The 18,572-nt window shown below is 34.3% G+C and overlaps 1 protein-coding gene across 3 annotated transcripts in view; it reads left to right on the top strand.

The window, feature by feature from the left end:
* The window catches only part of ADK (adenosine kinase), a 618,595-nt gene that overhangs the window by 85,694 nt on the left and 514,329 nt on the right, over positions 1 to 18,572 (top strand). For all 3 annotated transcript variants that reach the window (XM_031949472.1, XM_031949471.1, XM_031949473.1), the window contains exons 2-3: positions 4,861 to 4,935; positions 16,751 to 16,804. In XM_031949472.1, the coding sequence (XP_031805332.1) occupies positions 4,861 to 4,935; positions 16,751 to 16,804 (129 nt within the window). The remainder of the gene's footprint in view (positions 1 to 4,860; positions 4,936 to 16,750; positions 16,805 to 18,572) is intronic.

The following is an 18,572-nucleotide window of genomic DNA, read 5'->3' as shown; positions in this document are numbered from 1 at the left end:
TATGGCTTTTGTAATTTGGGTCAGTCCTTAATGTCATTAGTTATTTATAAAATGTGTGGGTTGATAGTAGATGATCTTTATATTCCTTTCCAAAAAAAAAAAATATATGTTCTTTCCAAAACTAGGACATAAAAGTTCATGTTACTTTGTTACACAATTGTGATGTAGACAAAGGTTACAATCTAGTTAATTTTTAGTTATTTTGAAGTTAAAAATCTTCATTTTCATTGCAGCTGGTTTTTGTTTTTTCAAGTCCTTTCTACGGGAACCTTTTCTTGATCATCTCTCCCCTGCTCAGGCCTTTATTTGAATTACGCATGTGCAGTTTTTTGCTCTATATTTGCTCTATTAATATCTGAGCTTTTCGACAGCAAGGATTATGTTTTTGATTTTCTTCGATGTTTAGTGTAGTGTCTGGTGCCTAGAAAGTGCTCAATAAATAAGTGGTTATTGAGTGACTTGTCTCCTTTTTGTATGGAAGTAGTAGGTTATAGAAATTTAATATTTATTAACACAGTACTCAAGAATTTTTACAAATTTGTAAAATTCGCATTTTTATTTATCATCTTGTTGGTAAACTTTGTATTCATATAGCTCTCAGTTATTTATCACTGGGATTATACAAAGAATCCTCATTTTTAAATTCTTTTGCCTTTTTTCCTTGTTCACTCCTGCCCCACTTTTCTTGATTTATGTTCTGTCTGGTATTTCTTCAGGAGCTCTAAACCAATTTTAAGACTTTTGGATAGCAAAGTTTTTAAAATCATTGACTTTAAAGCCTTAAACTTGGGTTAATGCAGTTTTCACTATTGTAAAGTAGAGAACTGGCTTGGATAATCAGGAGACTGCACTGGTTTCCTTGTGAGTGAATGCAGTGTGGTAGGGCAAGAAACTACTGGCTTCTGGCTGATTTGCAAAAGCCTGGAAAGACTGACATGAACTGATGCTAAGTAAAGTGAGCAGAGCCAAGAGAACATTGTATATAGCAACAAGACTATGTGGTGATCAACTCTAAGGGACATGGGTGAGGTGAACCAAGATACTTCCAATAGATTGAGGATGATCTGCATCCACAGGGAGAATTTTGGAGACTGAATGTGGGTAAAAAGTAAATGGGACTAATTGGATGAAGTTTTTTCAGGACAAGAATAAGTCATGTGATCTTATTCCCAGTCTTGAACTCTGGACTCTAAAGGTCATACCCACAGGAAGTGATGTGACCTACAGGAAGCAGACAACATCGGTCAAGGATGGTTATCTCCTTTTAGTCTATCCAATGAAAAGGCTCTGGTCTTTTGTTTTTAAATCTTGGACAAGCTGGAAGTTGGGCAGGTTCCAGGAGCACATGGTGGGAGTTGGGATGGCTCCCAGCTGTGTGTCTGGGCCGTTCCCTGCAGGGACTAAATAAATGCTTTCTCTTTGTACCTGAAGATGTCTCTGATTAGTTAATTTGGGAAAAGGGTCTAGCCCCTGTGCCCCACACAGAAGTATAGTATTTTCACCTTTGTTGTTACTTGTTTGCTTGTTTGCATTTCTTTCTCATTTTTTCCCCTTGTGATATGATTTTTCTTGGATAGTTTGATCTGGAAATATGTTTAGAATTGCACATGGTTAACCTCTATTGGCTTGCTTGTTGTCTTGGGAGGGTATTGAGGGGAAAGGAAGAAAAATCTGAAATACAAGGTTTTGCAAATGTAGATGTTGAAAACTATCTTTGCATGTATTTGGAAAAATACTATTTTTTTTTTTAAGAAACGAACAAAATACTTCTTTTTTTGAGTTTCAGTAAAAGAGATGTGTATAGGGATAAAAAAACTAGAGCTGATCACTGTTCTCTGATCTGGTCAAACCACATCTGGCATATTATATTTAGTTCTAGATGTCCCAGTTTAGGACAGATATTGACCCTCTGGGAATATCCAGTAGAGGACTACTTGGAGTATGGAGGGGGCTTTCAATTTATGCCAAATGAAGGCTTGGTTAAAGTCTGGAGAAGAAAAGACTCAGCATTTGAAGGACTTTTATATTACACTGAATAGAAGTTGGAAAGGCGCAAATTTAGGCTAGATTTCAAGAAAGGCTCTCCCACACCCAGAGCTCTTCAGAAATGAACTGTGGGAAGGGGATAACATCCTTATCTTCAAGTAAAGGTTGGATAATCATTTATAAATCATTTATAAATATGTAATTAGTTGTAGGAATTCTTTTTTGGATAGCTTGAAACAGATGGCTACTAATCTCTCTTTCCAAGTCAAGTCATGTGATTCAATGATGTAAATGGCTATATCTCAGGGATTCTTCACCTTGTCTGTCAGTTACCCTTTTTGCAATCTGGTGAAGCTTATGGATCCCTTCTTAGGATCATATTTTTTAAAGGCATAAAATACGATAAGATGATAAAGGAAAACAAAGATGTTAATGAAAATAAAGATGTTAATTTTTTCCCATCTATGTTGAGGAGAAAGATACTTCCAACAAGATTAGGGCCCCCCAGGTTAGAGTCTTGGATTTGGAGAAAGAATCTTATCATTTACACTCATGGAATCCCTGAAATCTATCCACAATCCCCTGGCATATTACAAAGTTCAGTATAAATATAAATGACTTTGATATATCCATGCTATTTTCCTGTTTGTAATTGTGGATAATTAGGAGATAATGTTTTTATGATAAATATTTTCTGTTAGAAGCCATAATTCTTTTTAACTTAGGAAAATCCTCAAATATAAGAGCATGACAGACTGTCTCATGACCAACAATTGCTGTATTATATGTTACCTTTCATGAATTTAGGTACATAAACCATACAAGGTCTTTGCATTAGTCTTCATGCAGTAGTGATGAATCTTTGCTGTAGTCAATGTCCCCTATGAGCTGTGGCTCTGTAACAGTAAATAAAGATAATGGATGCACGGGGGAAACATTTTGTTAGAAAAATGGACAGTTTTTAGATCCAGGGCAATGAATAGATTTTTGGAAGAATCTTTTTATTTGCTAGTGACCTTTTTCAGAATGTCTCATTTTTAACAATAGTTTTAAATCTTTGATCATCATGAATTTGAGAAGTGTTGTAATTACACTATATTTGTTGGCTAAATTTTACCTTTGTGTTCATGTGTACAAGTATACAAGAGTGGTCATCAGTGTTCATTTCTTAACAGATTGACTAATACATAATATAGTTATTAGCATGAGTAAGTTATTTTATTTGCATTAGCAATAACACTTTATCATTTATAATTTATCTCCCTCCCTCTAATTTGGAATGTATTTCCGGAAATTTGTACTTGTACTCCATTTGTTTCCCAGAAAAATTAGCTCTGGCCACAAGCATAGGTCTTATAAAAGCTGCTAATATGAGTATTTAGTAAGGTCCCTAGAGGTTTTTTTGCCTTCATTCTCTTGGGCTGGAGAGCTTTGAATGGCAGCATGGAGTGCTTTGAGGGAGAAGCTGTTGTGCAAAAATTATCTGCTTTGTTTCATGTTTCTAATCCTTTTCTAAAAAATGATGATATCATTATATAATGTACCAAGAATATTAAATAACTTCTCACCCCGCAGAAATTTCCACACTGAAATCCTGAGATAGAGATGAATGATTACTGCCAATTGAGGAGGGGCCTAACCATGCTTATTTTAAAAATTGCTTCTTTGTTTAACCTAAAGCTCCCTCTTTCTAACTTTCAAAGCTTTTGATCTTTCTTCTGCCTTCTTGGATCAAATAGAACCAGTCCAATCTCTCTTCGTTAGAATCTAGCTCTAAGCTCCCAGTGCAGCTTTACTTCCCTTTTCCGAATTCCTGGGTCCAGTCAAGATGTAATCTTTATTGTCATCTAATGTATTTATTCTACCATTTCTTTGTGTCAAAGGCAGATTTGATAGGAATACCAGTAACTACTGTGATGAGGTCTAGATTTGAGGTACCTAAATGAAATTAAGGTTTAGTTGAGGTCTAGTGGCAGGTTTGGGGTACAGGGAGTCAAACAGAGTTCCCCTGCAACCCCCTTGGATTCGGTGGTAAATGAGGTCTAGTAGCTAGGTCTAGTAGCATGGCGTATCCTCGTGAATTCCCAATAAAGGCGTTTATCCTTCTGAAAGCTAGATTGATAAAAGAGGTTCATTATGTGGTTTAGAAGTAAGGAAATAGGTGAAGGTAGAGATAAGAAGGTCACCGACAGAGGGTTCAGTGAACAGAGGGTCCTGATATGGCTAGCATGTGAGTCAAAGGGTTATTACATTAACTAGGTGGGGTTGGGAGTCACCAAGAAAGGAATCTTTCCCACATGGACTGCATCCAACTAATTGATAAAAATACAAAGCATCACCAGGACAAGCAAAGATCCCTAATGCACTTCACTGGAGATCTTCCAAGTTGATATTGAACCAAAAACTCCATTGTTTTATTGTTAGAACTGTGCTTCAGAATTTTCTAATTTGTTTTCAAAAAATTTATTATTTTATTTTCCCCCAATTACATGGAAAAACAGTTTTTAACATTGTTTTTAAAATTTTGAGTTCCAAATTCTCTCACTTTGTTTCTTTTTCTCCTTCTTTCCAATATTGAGAAGGTAAGCAATTCAATCTATATTATATGTGTGTAGGCATGAACAACATTTATGTATGAGTCATCTTGTGAAAGAAAAAAAGACACCTTCCCCCCACAACAAAAAAAATATTTTACTTTACATTCAAACACCATCAGTTCTTTTTCTAGGGATGCATAGTATTTTTTTTTTTTTTTAATTATAAGTCTTTTAGAATTGTTTTGGATAATTGTATTGCTGAGAATAGCTAAGTCATTCACAACTGATCGTCTTACAATACGGAATTGTCTGATTTGTGCTTGTGCTTCCTTTTCAGGGAAAATATTCTTTTTGGGATGGGAAATCCTCTTCTTGACATTTCTGCAGTTGTGGACAAAAATTTCCTTGATAAGTAAGTAACAAAAACTTTGTATGTGATGTGAAAAATGGACTAAAGGAAAAATATGATCAAAATTTAGAATGGAATTTTTGAGATTCAGAAGGGATGGAACCCCAAAAGGTTGGGGGGTCATAGATCTGTGTTGCATCTCAACAGAATTTTCTGGCTTGAACCCATAACCAAGTCATGGGGCAAAGTTTATTGTTACAAAAGAATTTAGCCAAGAAGCTGGAGCAAGAAGATAAATTTATCAGAAAAAGATAGAGATATCTCTTGCTTCTTGTCACTAATATGCTAATTTTATGGCTTAGAGGTAGAATTGAGGAGTGGTCTTAGTGATGGGGGTTTGATATGCACCTCATTTTTATTCCAGAAATTTTGTTATCACTGATCAACAGATTGTTATCTCATTGCCAGCATTGTTTGTGGAACTACTGCATTCCCAAAGCCAGGTGGCCTTAGGCTGCCATGGCTCACTTAGAAGCTGTATCCTATCAGAATGTATTGATTCAAACACCTACATGATCGATATATTAATGTATTGATTCCACCCCTACAGACTACATATATCTAGTGTAATTCTTTGTGTTTTTACTTCACATTTCTGGAAATTAATGCAAAACAAACTACAACTGATTTGGATTTCATTTGTTGAGCAATAACTAACTTCTTGAGCTTTTTTTTCCCCCTTCCCTCCCTCCCTTTTTCCCTTCCTTCTTCCCTTTCTTCCTTTTCCTCTTTCCCTCCCTCCCTGCTTCCCTACTTCCCTTTTTTCTTCCCTCCTTTCTTCCTTCCTTTTGATGAGGTCTTCAATGTTAGGTGTGGTTAGCAGAGGCAAGCAGGAAGAAGGCTCTGGTAATGGAAATCAGTTTAGTTCCTTGGTCCCACCTCTAATGGTAATCCATTCAGAAATCCAAGTTATGTCTAGACCCTGATATTAAATTTTCCTTATAAAACAATTTATGACCTATGGCTTTGCTGCTGCCTTCCTTTGGGTTAATCTGCCAGGGTATTCTGCCTTGTCTTTCTCCTTAACACTCTCCCCCTCCCCCATGCCATGTGGTATGCTTCCTAACCTAACCCCATTTCTCCTTACAGTTAAGTAGCTCTTTTAAGGTGCTGAGTTCCTTTCAGGATTTAGCCTGCCAGTTAAGGACATGCCCCAACCTCATGGGGTGCTCCCTTTCTCCTGGGTAATTGTGAGTTACATAAGGAACTTGTCTTTCATATGCTCTTCCACTCTATTTCATATTTACCATTCCTGATGCATCTATTGTATTTCATTATTTTGTCTGTAACTCTTTCCCCTAATAATATCTACTTTTTGCCAAAGAAGATGGTCATTGTGAATTCTTCACATGACGGAACTCCAAATTTTGGTGTCTGCCATCATTTGGTGACAAGCCCCACATCATAGATCACATCACTATCTTCCTACCTTCCTGCCTGCTTCCCTTTAGAATAGAAGCTAACTGCATAAATCTTAAGGCTAAGAATAAATTTATATCAATTTAGACTTACATATATCATCTTTGTATATCCATTTACATGATGTTTTTATAATTAGATTTTTTTAAGGTCATTTGGATAGTGTTTTGATGGTGGCCTGGCATCTCTGTATTGGTATAGTTGGGAGTTCCAAGCAGCTTCTTTGTCTTAGGCACAGTAAATCCCAAAAGACTAGTTGAGGGTTTTTAATTGTAAGCTGCCAAAAAGTAGAGAATGGGTGGCACCAATGGTGTGATGTGGACAAAAACTTGGCCATCAGAATAATGGGAGCAGGATAAAAGAAACTGATTAAAGATGGAAGGCTTTAACCCTTCAGCATTTGGAAGGGGGGGGGGGGGAAGCTTTGGGGACTTTAGCTATAAAAAAAAGAGACATTTTTCTTAATTTTTAAATTCTCATTATAGTTGTTTTAAAATATAGCCCGGTCCTGATTTTTGTGGAAAATGAATTCCATGAAATGATTGATTTATTAGAATTTGCACTGCATATTTATACTAGGCGAGAGAAATAAGTGACTATATTTTGCATAATTATAACTCCAAATAGTATAAACTCAAATATATCCTACTACTTAGGGAATTTTTTTTTTTTTTTTTTTTTTGTGCTAGTTGGGATCTGGCTGTACATTTAAACATTTTATGAGTTGAACTGGTTTAACTGGCTTTTCAGATTGCTTAAGGAATGTATAACAGGATAGTGTAGAATCATGCATGCTTGATTTAGGAAGCTCTAGGTTTGGATCCCATCTCATTCTTCATACTAGCTACGGAACTGGGAACACCACTTTATGTCTTTGACCCTGTTTCCTCATCTGCAAAATAGAAATAATACTTGCACTTTACCTCAAATGAGATAATTTCCTTAAAATCTTTTGTAAAATTTCATGTGACAATGGGCAAAATGAGTACATCTTAAAAACATGCAGAACATTTGTATGGTAACAAGAAAGACAAAATATAGAGGGGGAGAGAGGAGTGTTGTAGGAGAAGGGCCTAAAATACTTAAATTAGAAGCCTCCTGATTTCTGATCCCAGACTCTAGCCTTTCTCATTCCTTTACCAAGTAACTTGTTGACATGCATTTACTTGTTAATATGTTGTGGCCCCTAATTAGATTAAATCTAGGGCTTTAAACATACTTAAATAAATTACTCGCTTTTTACCCTGCTCTCTTAAAATTATTTGGATTACGTATTCAACATTTAAAAACCACCACATGACATTAATAAACATTGATGAGGAGAAAAAATCAATTTGGACAAAGTGTACCTTCCTGTTTAATTGCTGAAAGTTGATGGTAAACTCCTTGTGAACAGGTATAATTTTGTATTTTTCTTTTTTGATCAATAATATTGAGCATAGTGCTAAGCATATATTGAGTTCTCCATAAATAATTGTTGGTTGGTACAAATATAATATTGAAAAAAAATTTAGCAAAATATATAGTGAAGGTTTTCAAGATTTGAGGGTAATTGGGAGCCAATTGATCTGGTTTATTTATTTTTTTTAACAGTTGTGTTTTCTATCAAATTTTCAGAGGTATCTCTAAAATTTAGGTTATACTGGCAGCAGAATAGGAACAATTACTTTTTGATTATTTCGATTACATCTGCACAGAAATCAAAAAGAAAAAAAATTTAAATTCTTATTATATATCATATTAAGTCTAATAGCACCCAGAAGTTCAGAAATACGTATGTTTTTCCTCCTTTCCCACCCCCTTCAGTTATGTTGTTTGTCTTTTCATCCAAGTGAGAGGGGAGCTAGGCAGTTTCTGGTAATTATTCATGCTTTTAAAACTGTCAGGAACTTAGCTTAGTTTCTAGTGGACATAAATAAATCAGCCAATTGCTTTATTCAAATTTGAGAGATGAAAGAATTTACTTGTTTAATGAGGGTAGAAAGCTAGAAAAGCCTGAATTAAAAGAGCTTGGTTGTTGCCTAGAACTGGACAGGTTCCATAATGAAGAGCTTTGCTATGATTGCAACAGGAGGTACTGAGTGTGGATTATTTGCCTTCAGAATCCAAGGCAGTTCGATGTGGAGCATACTCTTTTGTTTCCACAAAAATTGCCTGAACCAGTTTCTACTATGAAAAATAAAAATAAAGGGATTCCAGTGAGAGCCAAAGTCTTTGAAAAAGATCCAAGCTGATTTGTAAGAGTTTGTATGATTTTTAAAGTTAGTTTAGATGCAGTGAAGTCATTTGGAGAGTTCCTAGAGGAATCCAGGACATGCAAAAGTCATTCATATTTTATTTTCTTGGTTTCAGCATTGTTTTGAGATTGCCCCCTTATTTTTGTTAATTGCTTTGGCAATATTTCTGAGCCAGCCATTTCTTTCATCAAAACCTCACTGTCAGAAGTACCCAGTATGAACTGCAAGGGTTAAATTAACATGCACTTTGAAAATCCTCATTGGTGACCAGAAAGGGAATACTTCAAAGCAAGCAGTGGTTGATGAAAATAGTAATTGTGGAGTACAGGGTAGTTAGCTGTTTTGAATAGTTACTCTGAGTGGGTGGTTGCAGCAGAGTCTTTTATATTTCCTCACCTAAGTTTTTGTTGATTGATTTTTGACAGGGAAGAGGAAACAAAAATGTGTGTTACCCTTGTATTACTTTGTCTTTTATCTTTATATTTCTCTGCCTAACAGCTGATCAAATACTGTGAACCATTATTGGCATTTCCATCTTTTGCATAGTAATTGTGTAATTTCACTTATTAATAGCATTTCTACCAAAGTTCATTCAGTAGAGGAACAATTAATATAGATTGTTTCTGTCAACATTCTAATAACGTTTCAAAATACGTTTAAAACAATATAGTTCTGTAGGCCTTAGCTTTCAAAAAAGGAGAAGAAAAAGAGCTTTGATGATTTTTGTATAGATATTTTCCTACCATCTCTTGCTGCAACTTGAGTTACTGGACTTGGTCATTAACACCATGAATCTCTGGCAGTCACAGAAAGGGAAATGAGATGAAGGGAAAAAGCGAAACCTTAAGTGGTAACCAAATAGAAGATTCCATAGAGTGGCATCCGACCTTTGCTTAGGCTCTGTAGAACGCAGCAAAAACTAATATAATACTGGTTTAGATCCCAAGAAAAAACATTTAAATTCTCTGCCACCCCCACTTGATTAATTGAGCTAGGATAGGTGGAAAGCATTGTAGGGATGAGGATTACATTTTTAAACTATAGATTTTAAGAAGGTTTTGTTACTTTTATGTGACTCAGGTTTTTCAATAGCTATTTGTTACTGACCCGGTGGTTAATGAATAATGTAGATCATAGAGTAGCTAAATTATATTGGAAATATTTGTTACCAAATAAGGCATATGGATACTTTGGTTACACTGCCAAAGAGCTTTTGGGGGTAGACCTGTGTTGTTATTGAGGCAAAAGATGCCAGGACCTGCTAAAGGAACCCACAGTAGCTTTTCCACTTATCCCAGCACTGTTCTACTTGTTAAACATTGTTGACTGCCTATATTCAATAGGAATAATCAGGAATTGTATCTCTAGGAAAGCTAATTGAAGTTACAGAGTATATTTAGTGCATTCTATACTAAGCCTGAAATTAAATGATTTTTAGTGGTGGTGTAATTTTGTTATGTTGGGTTTATTTGTTTAGAAGTCATGGCCATAGTTCATCTAATGGTCTAGGGAAAGTGAAATGCATTTTTTTTTTCTGGAAATGAATTGCTTAATTACATGATGTGAATGGCATCACTTACCATACATTCTCCCTAATAAGATCATTTCAGTCAGAGGCAGGCAGATAATTTCCTGAGTAGAAGCTGATGCTGTTTCGTTATACTTCTAGAGTGAGTTATTATTTTAAAGTATAAACTTTGCTTTTTAATTTCCTTTTCCTTTTTCCCTCCCCTTTTCGATATAGAAACTGGAAAATATGCCAACTCATTAGATGCTTTAAATCTTGAACTCTTTAATTCTAGTCATGGAATGAATGTAAGAAAAGAAAAAAAATAGAGAGAGAGTAGGACTGAGATATGAGGAAAATTTGATTTTTTTAATACCATTTACGTGTGTTTTTATACTGATTGGAAAACATTTTTAAAGAGGACTGGCAAAATTTAAAATTAATTCGTGTAATGAAGGGAAAGGAAAACCACCATCAAACCACCAAAGACTCAAAGGCTTTGTGGAGAAAAAATATGGTAGCTGAGAGACTGTTAACACTTAGAGGGCATGACAGAAATATGACTGTTTTTAAAAACAGAAACTTTGATTTCATGTAATTGTTTTCTCTTCTAAGGGTAGCTAAGTGAAACAGTAGCCATTGATAAAAGCAAACCTTTTGTTAACCTTTGCTGTCTTTTATTTGTTGAAGTTGGTGATATCTTTTAATGATCATTATTTAATGTTAGTATTTTTCAACACAGGAGAAAAAGAATATTATGGTAAGAGCCATCCTTGAAAGGCCTTGGATCATATCTCTATATTATATGCTAGCTATGGGACCATGATCAAGTCCCTTAACTTCTCAGTGCCCCAAAGCAATAATCTAAGACATTAAAATACAGACGAGTTAATAATCAGATGTTAATTGTGTTTATGAATGGAATCTCATATATATATATATATATATATATATACACACACAAATTGAATTGACCAGTAAATATCTTATATGACTGCAATCATTGAACTCTATGATCTCAGAAAAACCAAGATTTCAGCTGACCTAAAGATCAGTATACTTTTCCATGATGGATTTAAGTAGACAATAATAACATCTTATTAATAGTTTTTTGCACACTAGAAATGGTGGGAAAGACATTATCAAAGACAAGAATCACTGCAGGAGGATGTGATCTAGTCATATATAAAGTGTATTTTCACTAAAACTTTAAAATATTCCCAGCAGTTGACTAAAGAGTGGTTTCGAAGAAATCCTCAAACAGTTGATGAACCAGAAATGGAGCTTAGGCTATGTTTAGAAGGCTTACCTTCAGCCGGTGGGGAGGTACCCTGCATAATTACAGAAGTATACAGAATCCCTAAAGGAACACAAAACACAGTCATATACAGTGTTTTTTTTCTTTTCTTACTTTCCAAATATTGACTTTCTGGGAATACTTTTGAGAAATCTCTATAATATAATCCATATCCTTTCTGAACCATGAAAATTTATCTAAAGTTGAGTTTCTGTAAGCAACAGAAACTACCACAAGACTATACAATAAATAGTACCTGGTCTATTTCTGTTAACATTAGGATTTATATTTTTACTTAAATCCCTCATTACAAATTACAACATTATTCCCATGATGATGGCAGAATTAAATGGTTCACTTCTGAATAAGTTGGCACTGCTTTTTTTTTTTTTTTTTTTTTTTTTTTTTAACCATATTGCTGATTTATTTTTGGGTGCTAGCTATGTAAAGGATAGGACAGAGCCCAAATCTTATACTAGTATGTTAAGAGGAAGCATAGGAAGACTTCCAGTATATGCAGGAGTTCTTTGGAGTATTTTCATAAAAACATGAAGAAGAATTACACTGGATGAAAATGGGTAGATAGGTTTTATTCTGAATTGATAGAGGGACATAGATGAGTAAGATGACAGGGAGGTGCCAGTGAGACTTCATTTCCTTAAAAAAAAAAAATAAATTTGTAACTTGAGAGCAGAAACAAATGAAGCTACCAACTTCTGTTGAAACAACTAAAGGTTGAGGTCAAAAAAGATAAGTTATCTTTAGCAAACAAAAAGCAACTAGATTTTGTAAATATGTTGGTGTAGAAAGGTCCATGATCTGTTTTTATTTTAAGATAGTTGAAATGTGAGGGTTTTGAGCATTTTGAAATTGATTGTGCAGATCTTTGAATGGAAAAATTTTTTTTTTACCTTTCCCATTTAATTTTTGTTTAATCATAAACATAATAATTGTTCTGTGAAATTCTAATAAAGAGTAATGGGAAGAGATAATTAGAATTATTAGTAAATCCAAATAGGTTTTTGTATATTTCTTTTGTCAAGGTGAGTCATTATTTTAATGGTTTATTACAAATTTTGGAGGACTTGAAAATCTTGGTGACACTTGTGATGTTAGTGTAGAAATTCAAACATTTAGCCATTTAATAGCCTTCATGAGAATGCACTTCTGATTTAAATAATACAAACAATTGTAAAACCAGAATTAATAAATTTACTAATTCTCTCACTGGATTACAAGTGTATTTTTCACAGATTGACTCCTAGCTGCCACTATGAAGCATAGTCTGAAATATTACTAATAGGTACACAAATTTTGTTCACTGATTTTTCAGAATTTAAGAGTAAGGCTAATATGATGAAAAGAGTGCTGAAATTAGATTCTAGTCTTGTCTCTAATAGTAACTTTTGAAATCAAATGAGTTAATGTATATGCCTCTTGGTTTGCAAACTTTAAAGGTCAGTTGCTATGATTAGTTTGGAGCAATCCTTAATTATTGGAGGATTGTTCTTTAAGATGTGTGTGTTCTTTCCATGAGAATTCTAAACGTTTAAACCTTGAAATAAGTTGTACTATACTTAATTTTTTATCTCATATTACTTTAATTATCTTGCATTGCATTAGATGTCAGAAAACTTTACATATGTTAACTCATTAATATTACATGTTAATTTGGATTCTTTCATTCTGTCAGAATTTGTTTAAGTGAAAGCCTGTCCAAACCCTTCTTGTTTTTTCATCAGTGGTATACTTTATGCATTCATATAGTAGTTGATAAAGATATGAAAGTAAGTACTTGGTTTGATAGTTGTTGTTATCTTCTCTTAGCTTTTTTTTTTTTTTAATAAAAAAAAAGATATATTACTTTCACATGTCAGAGTTAGCCAGCATTTATTAAGCAGCTATTATGTGCTAGACACACAGTAGGGAAACAAAGACAAAGATGAAATAGTTTCTTCTCATCTTACATGTTCTTTTTGTAGAATGTAAGTTCTAAGATGAAGACATGGTTGCATTTTTGTCCATACCTATGTAATCTCTTGCACATTGCCATGTGACTGGCTGATTTTCAGTGATTTATTGAGTACAAAGCTTCATCTGTTACAATGCATTCATTGTATGCATTCATTCCTGGTTATCTCTTCCCTGGACTGGTTAGCTCCTCATAAAACACCTAGGTGGTCACTAGGCACTTAGAACTTTTTTAATTTTGATAGACTACCTTGGAAATCACAGAAAACATGGCAGTCCTTATAAGCTCTCACAGGGCAAGGGAAAGCCACAGAAAACTGCAGTTGTCATTATCTGGACCATAGTCATTGTCTGGCTTGGTGTCCATGGTAGTCAGGAAATCCTGCAGTGTCTTTGGCCTCATTGCTTTAGTGGAGGCTGTATTTATTACTTTAATCTGCACAATCTTATATAACCTTTCCTTCAGCAAGTTTTATGGCTTGATCTGTTCTTCCCACCCCCATAATTCATTACCATTTAGGTATTTATTCATGCCCTCACAGGATTATAGAATGTAGATTATGAAATACCTTGGCAGTCATCATTCCAACTTGACATTTTGCAGATGAGAAAACTGAGATTGGGAGAGATGAAGTGGCTTTTATCAAGACCTCAGTAGGGATAGTGTAACAGATAGTTAGTACCAAATCCCAAGCTCTTATATAGTTTATACTTTTGGATTGGACATATCGGATTTATGTTCAATTGAATTGATTTTTCATTTTTATTTACCTCATAAGAGAATATGTTTTAATTTGGTGGTGGTTTTGTATTTATAGCAAATAATTTTATACAGTGTTTGGTATTACAAACTTTGATCCCTCTCCATTACCTCTGAATTGTTAATATGTAGCGCTTTCCCCTGTCTTTGTGCCTTTATCCAACCTCTTTCCTATACTCTTCCTCCTCATCGTCCCTATACCTTAGAATTCTGAGTTTCCTTCAGAGTTCAAATACTATCTTCTACCTGATACTCCCATTGCTAGTCCCTGTCTTCCGCCATCTTCCCTTCCAACCAATCACTTGCATGTTTTAAAAGAGAGAGAGAGAGAGAGAGAGAGAGAGAGAGAGAGAGAGAGAGAGAGAGAGAGAGAGGAAGGAAGGATAGTGAATTCACAGTTGAGAAAACTCCTTCCACTAATGCAGGGTGTTATCTTTTCTGCAATTTATAGTCTTAGTTGCCTAGAGCACTGACAGCTTATTTTACATGCCCAGCTTCAACATCAGCTTTCTCAGCTCTGCACCATGTTATTTCATATTTTTATGTACACATATTTATACCTACAAATACATGTTTATATATTTCCCCATGAATCAAGAACTACTTTCATTTTTAGCTTTGTATCGCCAGTGTCTTAACACTATACCCAGCACACTTGCTTGAGGAGTGATCAGTATGTTTAGGATTTTAAAAAGGGAACCTCTTATTAGTTTAAAAAAATAATTAAATTTATTCATCTTTACTTACACCCACACCCACGCACATCCTAGTGAAGAATAAACAAAGATCATTTCTCTTAGGCCAGGAGTGAATTGCTGCATACATCCAAGAGTAAGAGCCATTTCTTTTGGAGTTAAGTGATCAAAGAAAAGGAACAGGGGAAATACAAGCTATGTCTGTTATAGGTATGTGAGAAGTATTCCAAATCACTAATAAAAAGAAATAGAAAGGGGCAGCTAGGTAGATAGAGCACCAGCCCTGAAGTCAGGAGGACCTGAGTTCAAGTCTAGTCTCACATCCTTAACATTTCCTTCCTCTGTGACCCTGGACAAATCACTTGACCCCAATTGCCTCAGTAAAGAGAGAGAGGGAGGGAGGGAAAGAGGGAGATAGAAATTAAACAATTATAAAATGTCACTTCACTCCTATTAGGTTGGCAGAGATGACGAGAGGAAATGGTAAATGTTAGAAGGACTTTGGGAAGATAGACATACCTTTGTACTCTGATTCTGACTGTGACTTGGTTCATTAGTTCTGGAAAACAAGTCAGAATTATAACTCCAATATAATTAAATTGTGAACATCTTTCGTTATTTTTTATCTCACTACTGGACTTGTACCTCAAGAAAACATTCCTATAAGTGGTCTGTTGGTTAAATGCTTGCCCTGGAATCAAGAAGACTGGAGTTCAAATTTGACCTCAGATATTTAATAATTGTGTGGCAAGTCACTTAATTACTGTTTCTTTCATTTCCTTATCTGTAAAACCTGAATCCTAATCTCCCTTACAGAGTTGTTATGAGGGTTAGATCTCAGTTACTACTTGTAAAGTGCTTGGCATATAACAGGCACTTTATAAATCCAAACAGTTCTTATAAAAAAAAAAAAAGCTGTATTTTTTGCAATTAAAAAATAAAATAAAATAAAAATATATGGAAATTAATTTCCAGGAAGATAAGTAAATAGGGTCAGAGATGGGGATCATTGTAGCCTTTTTTTGCTGAGGCAGTTGGGGTTAAGTGACTTGCCTAGGGTCACATAGCTAGGAAATGTTAAGTGTCTGAGGGCAGAATTGAACTCAGGTCCTCCTGACTTCAGGGCTGATGCTCTATCAACTGCACGGCCTAACTACCCCTCATTATAGCCTTCTAAAAGAAGTGGCAATTGGTCTAAGCTCGGAAAGAAACAGATTTCTAAGAATTGCAGGCAAAGAGAGATTATGTTCTAGATCTGGTGAACAATTATAGAAGCATGAAGGTGGGGACATTAGGTATTTAATAGATGCTTATTGACTGATAGGACTAAATGACTAGATTCATAATATCATTTATGAAGAACTGTGAGTAAAAGCCATTTTGGCTGTCTCTGAAGAGATATTAGGTAAGAGTTTGTATTAGTATCTTAAATTTTTTTTTTCCATTTTTCAACCCCAACAATTTTTTGAAATAGTTGAAATTGTTTCAGCTCTGTTAATTTTGATTTTTGTTGTAATCAGTTGGTGGCCTAACTGTTGTACAGAGCTGCTTCTGAAATGGCTTCCTCATCAGTAACAACCCTTTGTTTCATGTGGATTAAAGATAATCAGTTTTGTGGGGCATCATTTGGAGTTCATAATATTTAGCATCTGCCTTAGTCTCTTCTGGTATAAATATAGTCAGGGAGACTTCTGTATGCCCTTGTTGTACCAGTGGAAGAGATCAGATGAGAGTGTGTTCCAGAAATCTTGTTAAATAAGGGACAGCTAAATATGGCAAAAAATTTGGTTTATAGGACAATTGACTTGTCTAGGTCCTATGGTGAGATTTGTAGAATCTTAAGTTTTATCTTTATTCAAAGACTTACTGGCTGGTCTGTTAAATATATTTTGCATTTTTATGACTAACTTTTTTTTTTTATGTCTGCTACAGGTATGGTCTGAAACCCAATGACCAGATTTTGGCAGAGGAGAAGCACAAAGAACTGTAAGTATATGATAGAATGCTATTACACTTGATATTTTGTACTTGTCTATAGTTAGTATCTTAACATTTAATTATGCATTTTGTAATCAGCATTGTAGATTTAATTCTTTTGGAAATGACTTTAGGTCATTCACTGAAAATAGTTAATTAATTTAACCCTGAATTGGAAATAATTGCTCTCATTGGTACATTGAAAAATAGCTTTGGAATGTGGTTATATTTAATAATAATTCAGAGTAACAATGCGAATTGTCACATTCATTTAATTTCCTTTTTCTAGATAAAATGGAAAAAATTGTCATTTTAAAAAATATTCATCTTTTTTAATGACTACATTTTTTAATCCTACTCCTGAAGGAGTATCGCCTTATTTGAAATTGATTTACTAGTTTATGGAATTGATGATCTTGAGAGTCAGTGTTGCATAGTGGATGGAGAGGTATCATTGGAGTCAAGAAGATTTCTGATCACAGTAGGGCTTTGACATCTACTGTGACTGACTAGAGTAAGATTCCTCACAGCTGGTACCACAACAAATAGAATGGAGTCCCAGAAAGACGTAAGTTTAAATTTAGCTTCATACATTTACTAGCTATGGTAGATTTAACTTTTGTCTGCCTCAGTTTCCTCATCTGTAAAATGGAAATAATAATATCTACCTCCCAGGGTTGTGTGAGGATCAAATTAGCAAATGTTATAAAGCACTTTGCAAACTTTAAAGCTCTATATCAATGATTTAGTTATTATTATTATTAACCTCTCAGTGACCAAGCAACTCTCTTAAAGATTATTAAGTTGAACAGCATGTACAGGTTTATACTGGAAGAGGGGGTTCTTCACTAAGAGTTCTGTTTATTGATAAAATTACTAGTCTTATTAAAATCATAGCAAAAATCATACTATCAGAACTTTAGAACTAGAATGGGAATTTAGAGGCCATTATGTCCAATCCCATAATTTTTACGTATGGGAAAACTAAGAACAGAGAGTTGAAAAGATTTGTCTAGAGTAATAGAACTGATGATGCAATTATGGGATTTGAGTTCATGTACCCTGTACATTACATGCTAATAATGATCTATTGTTGTTTTTAAGAACCATGATTAAAAGTTTTAAAGTAAGTAATTTATATCAATACATTTTTTTTTAAAAGATCTTACATTTAACTTTTATTGAAGACAATCATTGATCATGTTCTGAAATCTCTCCATGACAGTTTTAAAGATATCTCTGATATTTAAAAGAAAGTTTCAGCTGTTGTGACATGAAATTATAAAATGATAGAATGAGTTGCTTGTACTAGCTGATATTCAAAAGCCCATATGGTTGCTTGAAATGGGAATTGAATTAGTTTATCTCAGAGGTGTTGCAGCCGTCTTTTAAATTTTTTTTTATTTTTTAAAAATTTATTTTATATGATTTTATTTTTTACATTGTGTATGTAATTTATTATTTTATCATCAGGCTGAAATGGAAGCATATGTCTGTAGACTTCTAATATGATAATGAAGATAGATTTTTTTGGCAATTTTCTATAGCAAATCTTTTTTTTCTTTATTATTATTATAGCTTTTTATTGACAAAACATATGCATGGATGATTTTTCAACATTGACCCTTGCAAACACTTCTGTCCCAACTTTTCCCCTTCTTCCCTCCACCCCCTCTCCTAGATGGCAGGCAGTCCCATACATGTTAAACATATTAAAGTATATGTTAAATACAATACAAGAATAAACATTTATTCAATTATCTTGTTGAACAAGAAA

The sequence above is a fragment of the Sarcophilus harrisii genome, chromosome 2 (genome assembly GCF_902635505.1).
Source record: "Sarcophilus harrisii chromosome 2, mSarHar1.11, whole genome shotgun sequence".
Classification (NCBI taxonomy): domain Eukaryota; kingdom Metazoa; phylum Chordata; class Mammalia; order Dasyuromorphia; family Dasyuridae; genus Sarcophilus; species Sarcophilus harrisii.
This window is presented reverse-complemented; position numbering and strand designations above follow the sequence as displayed.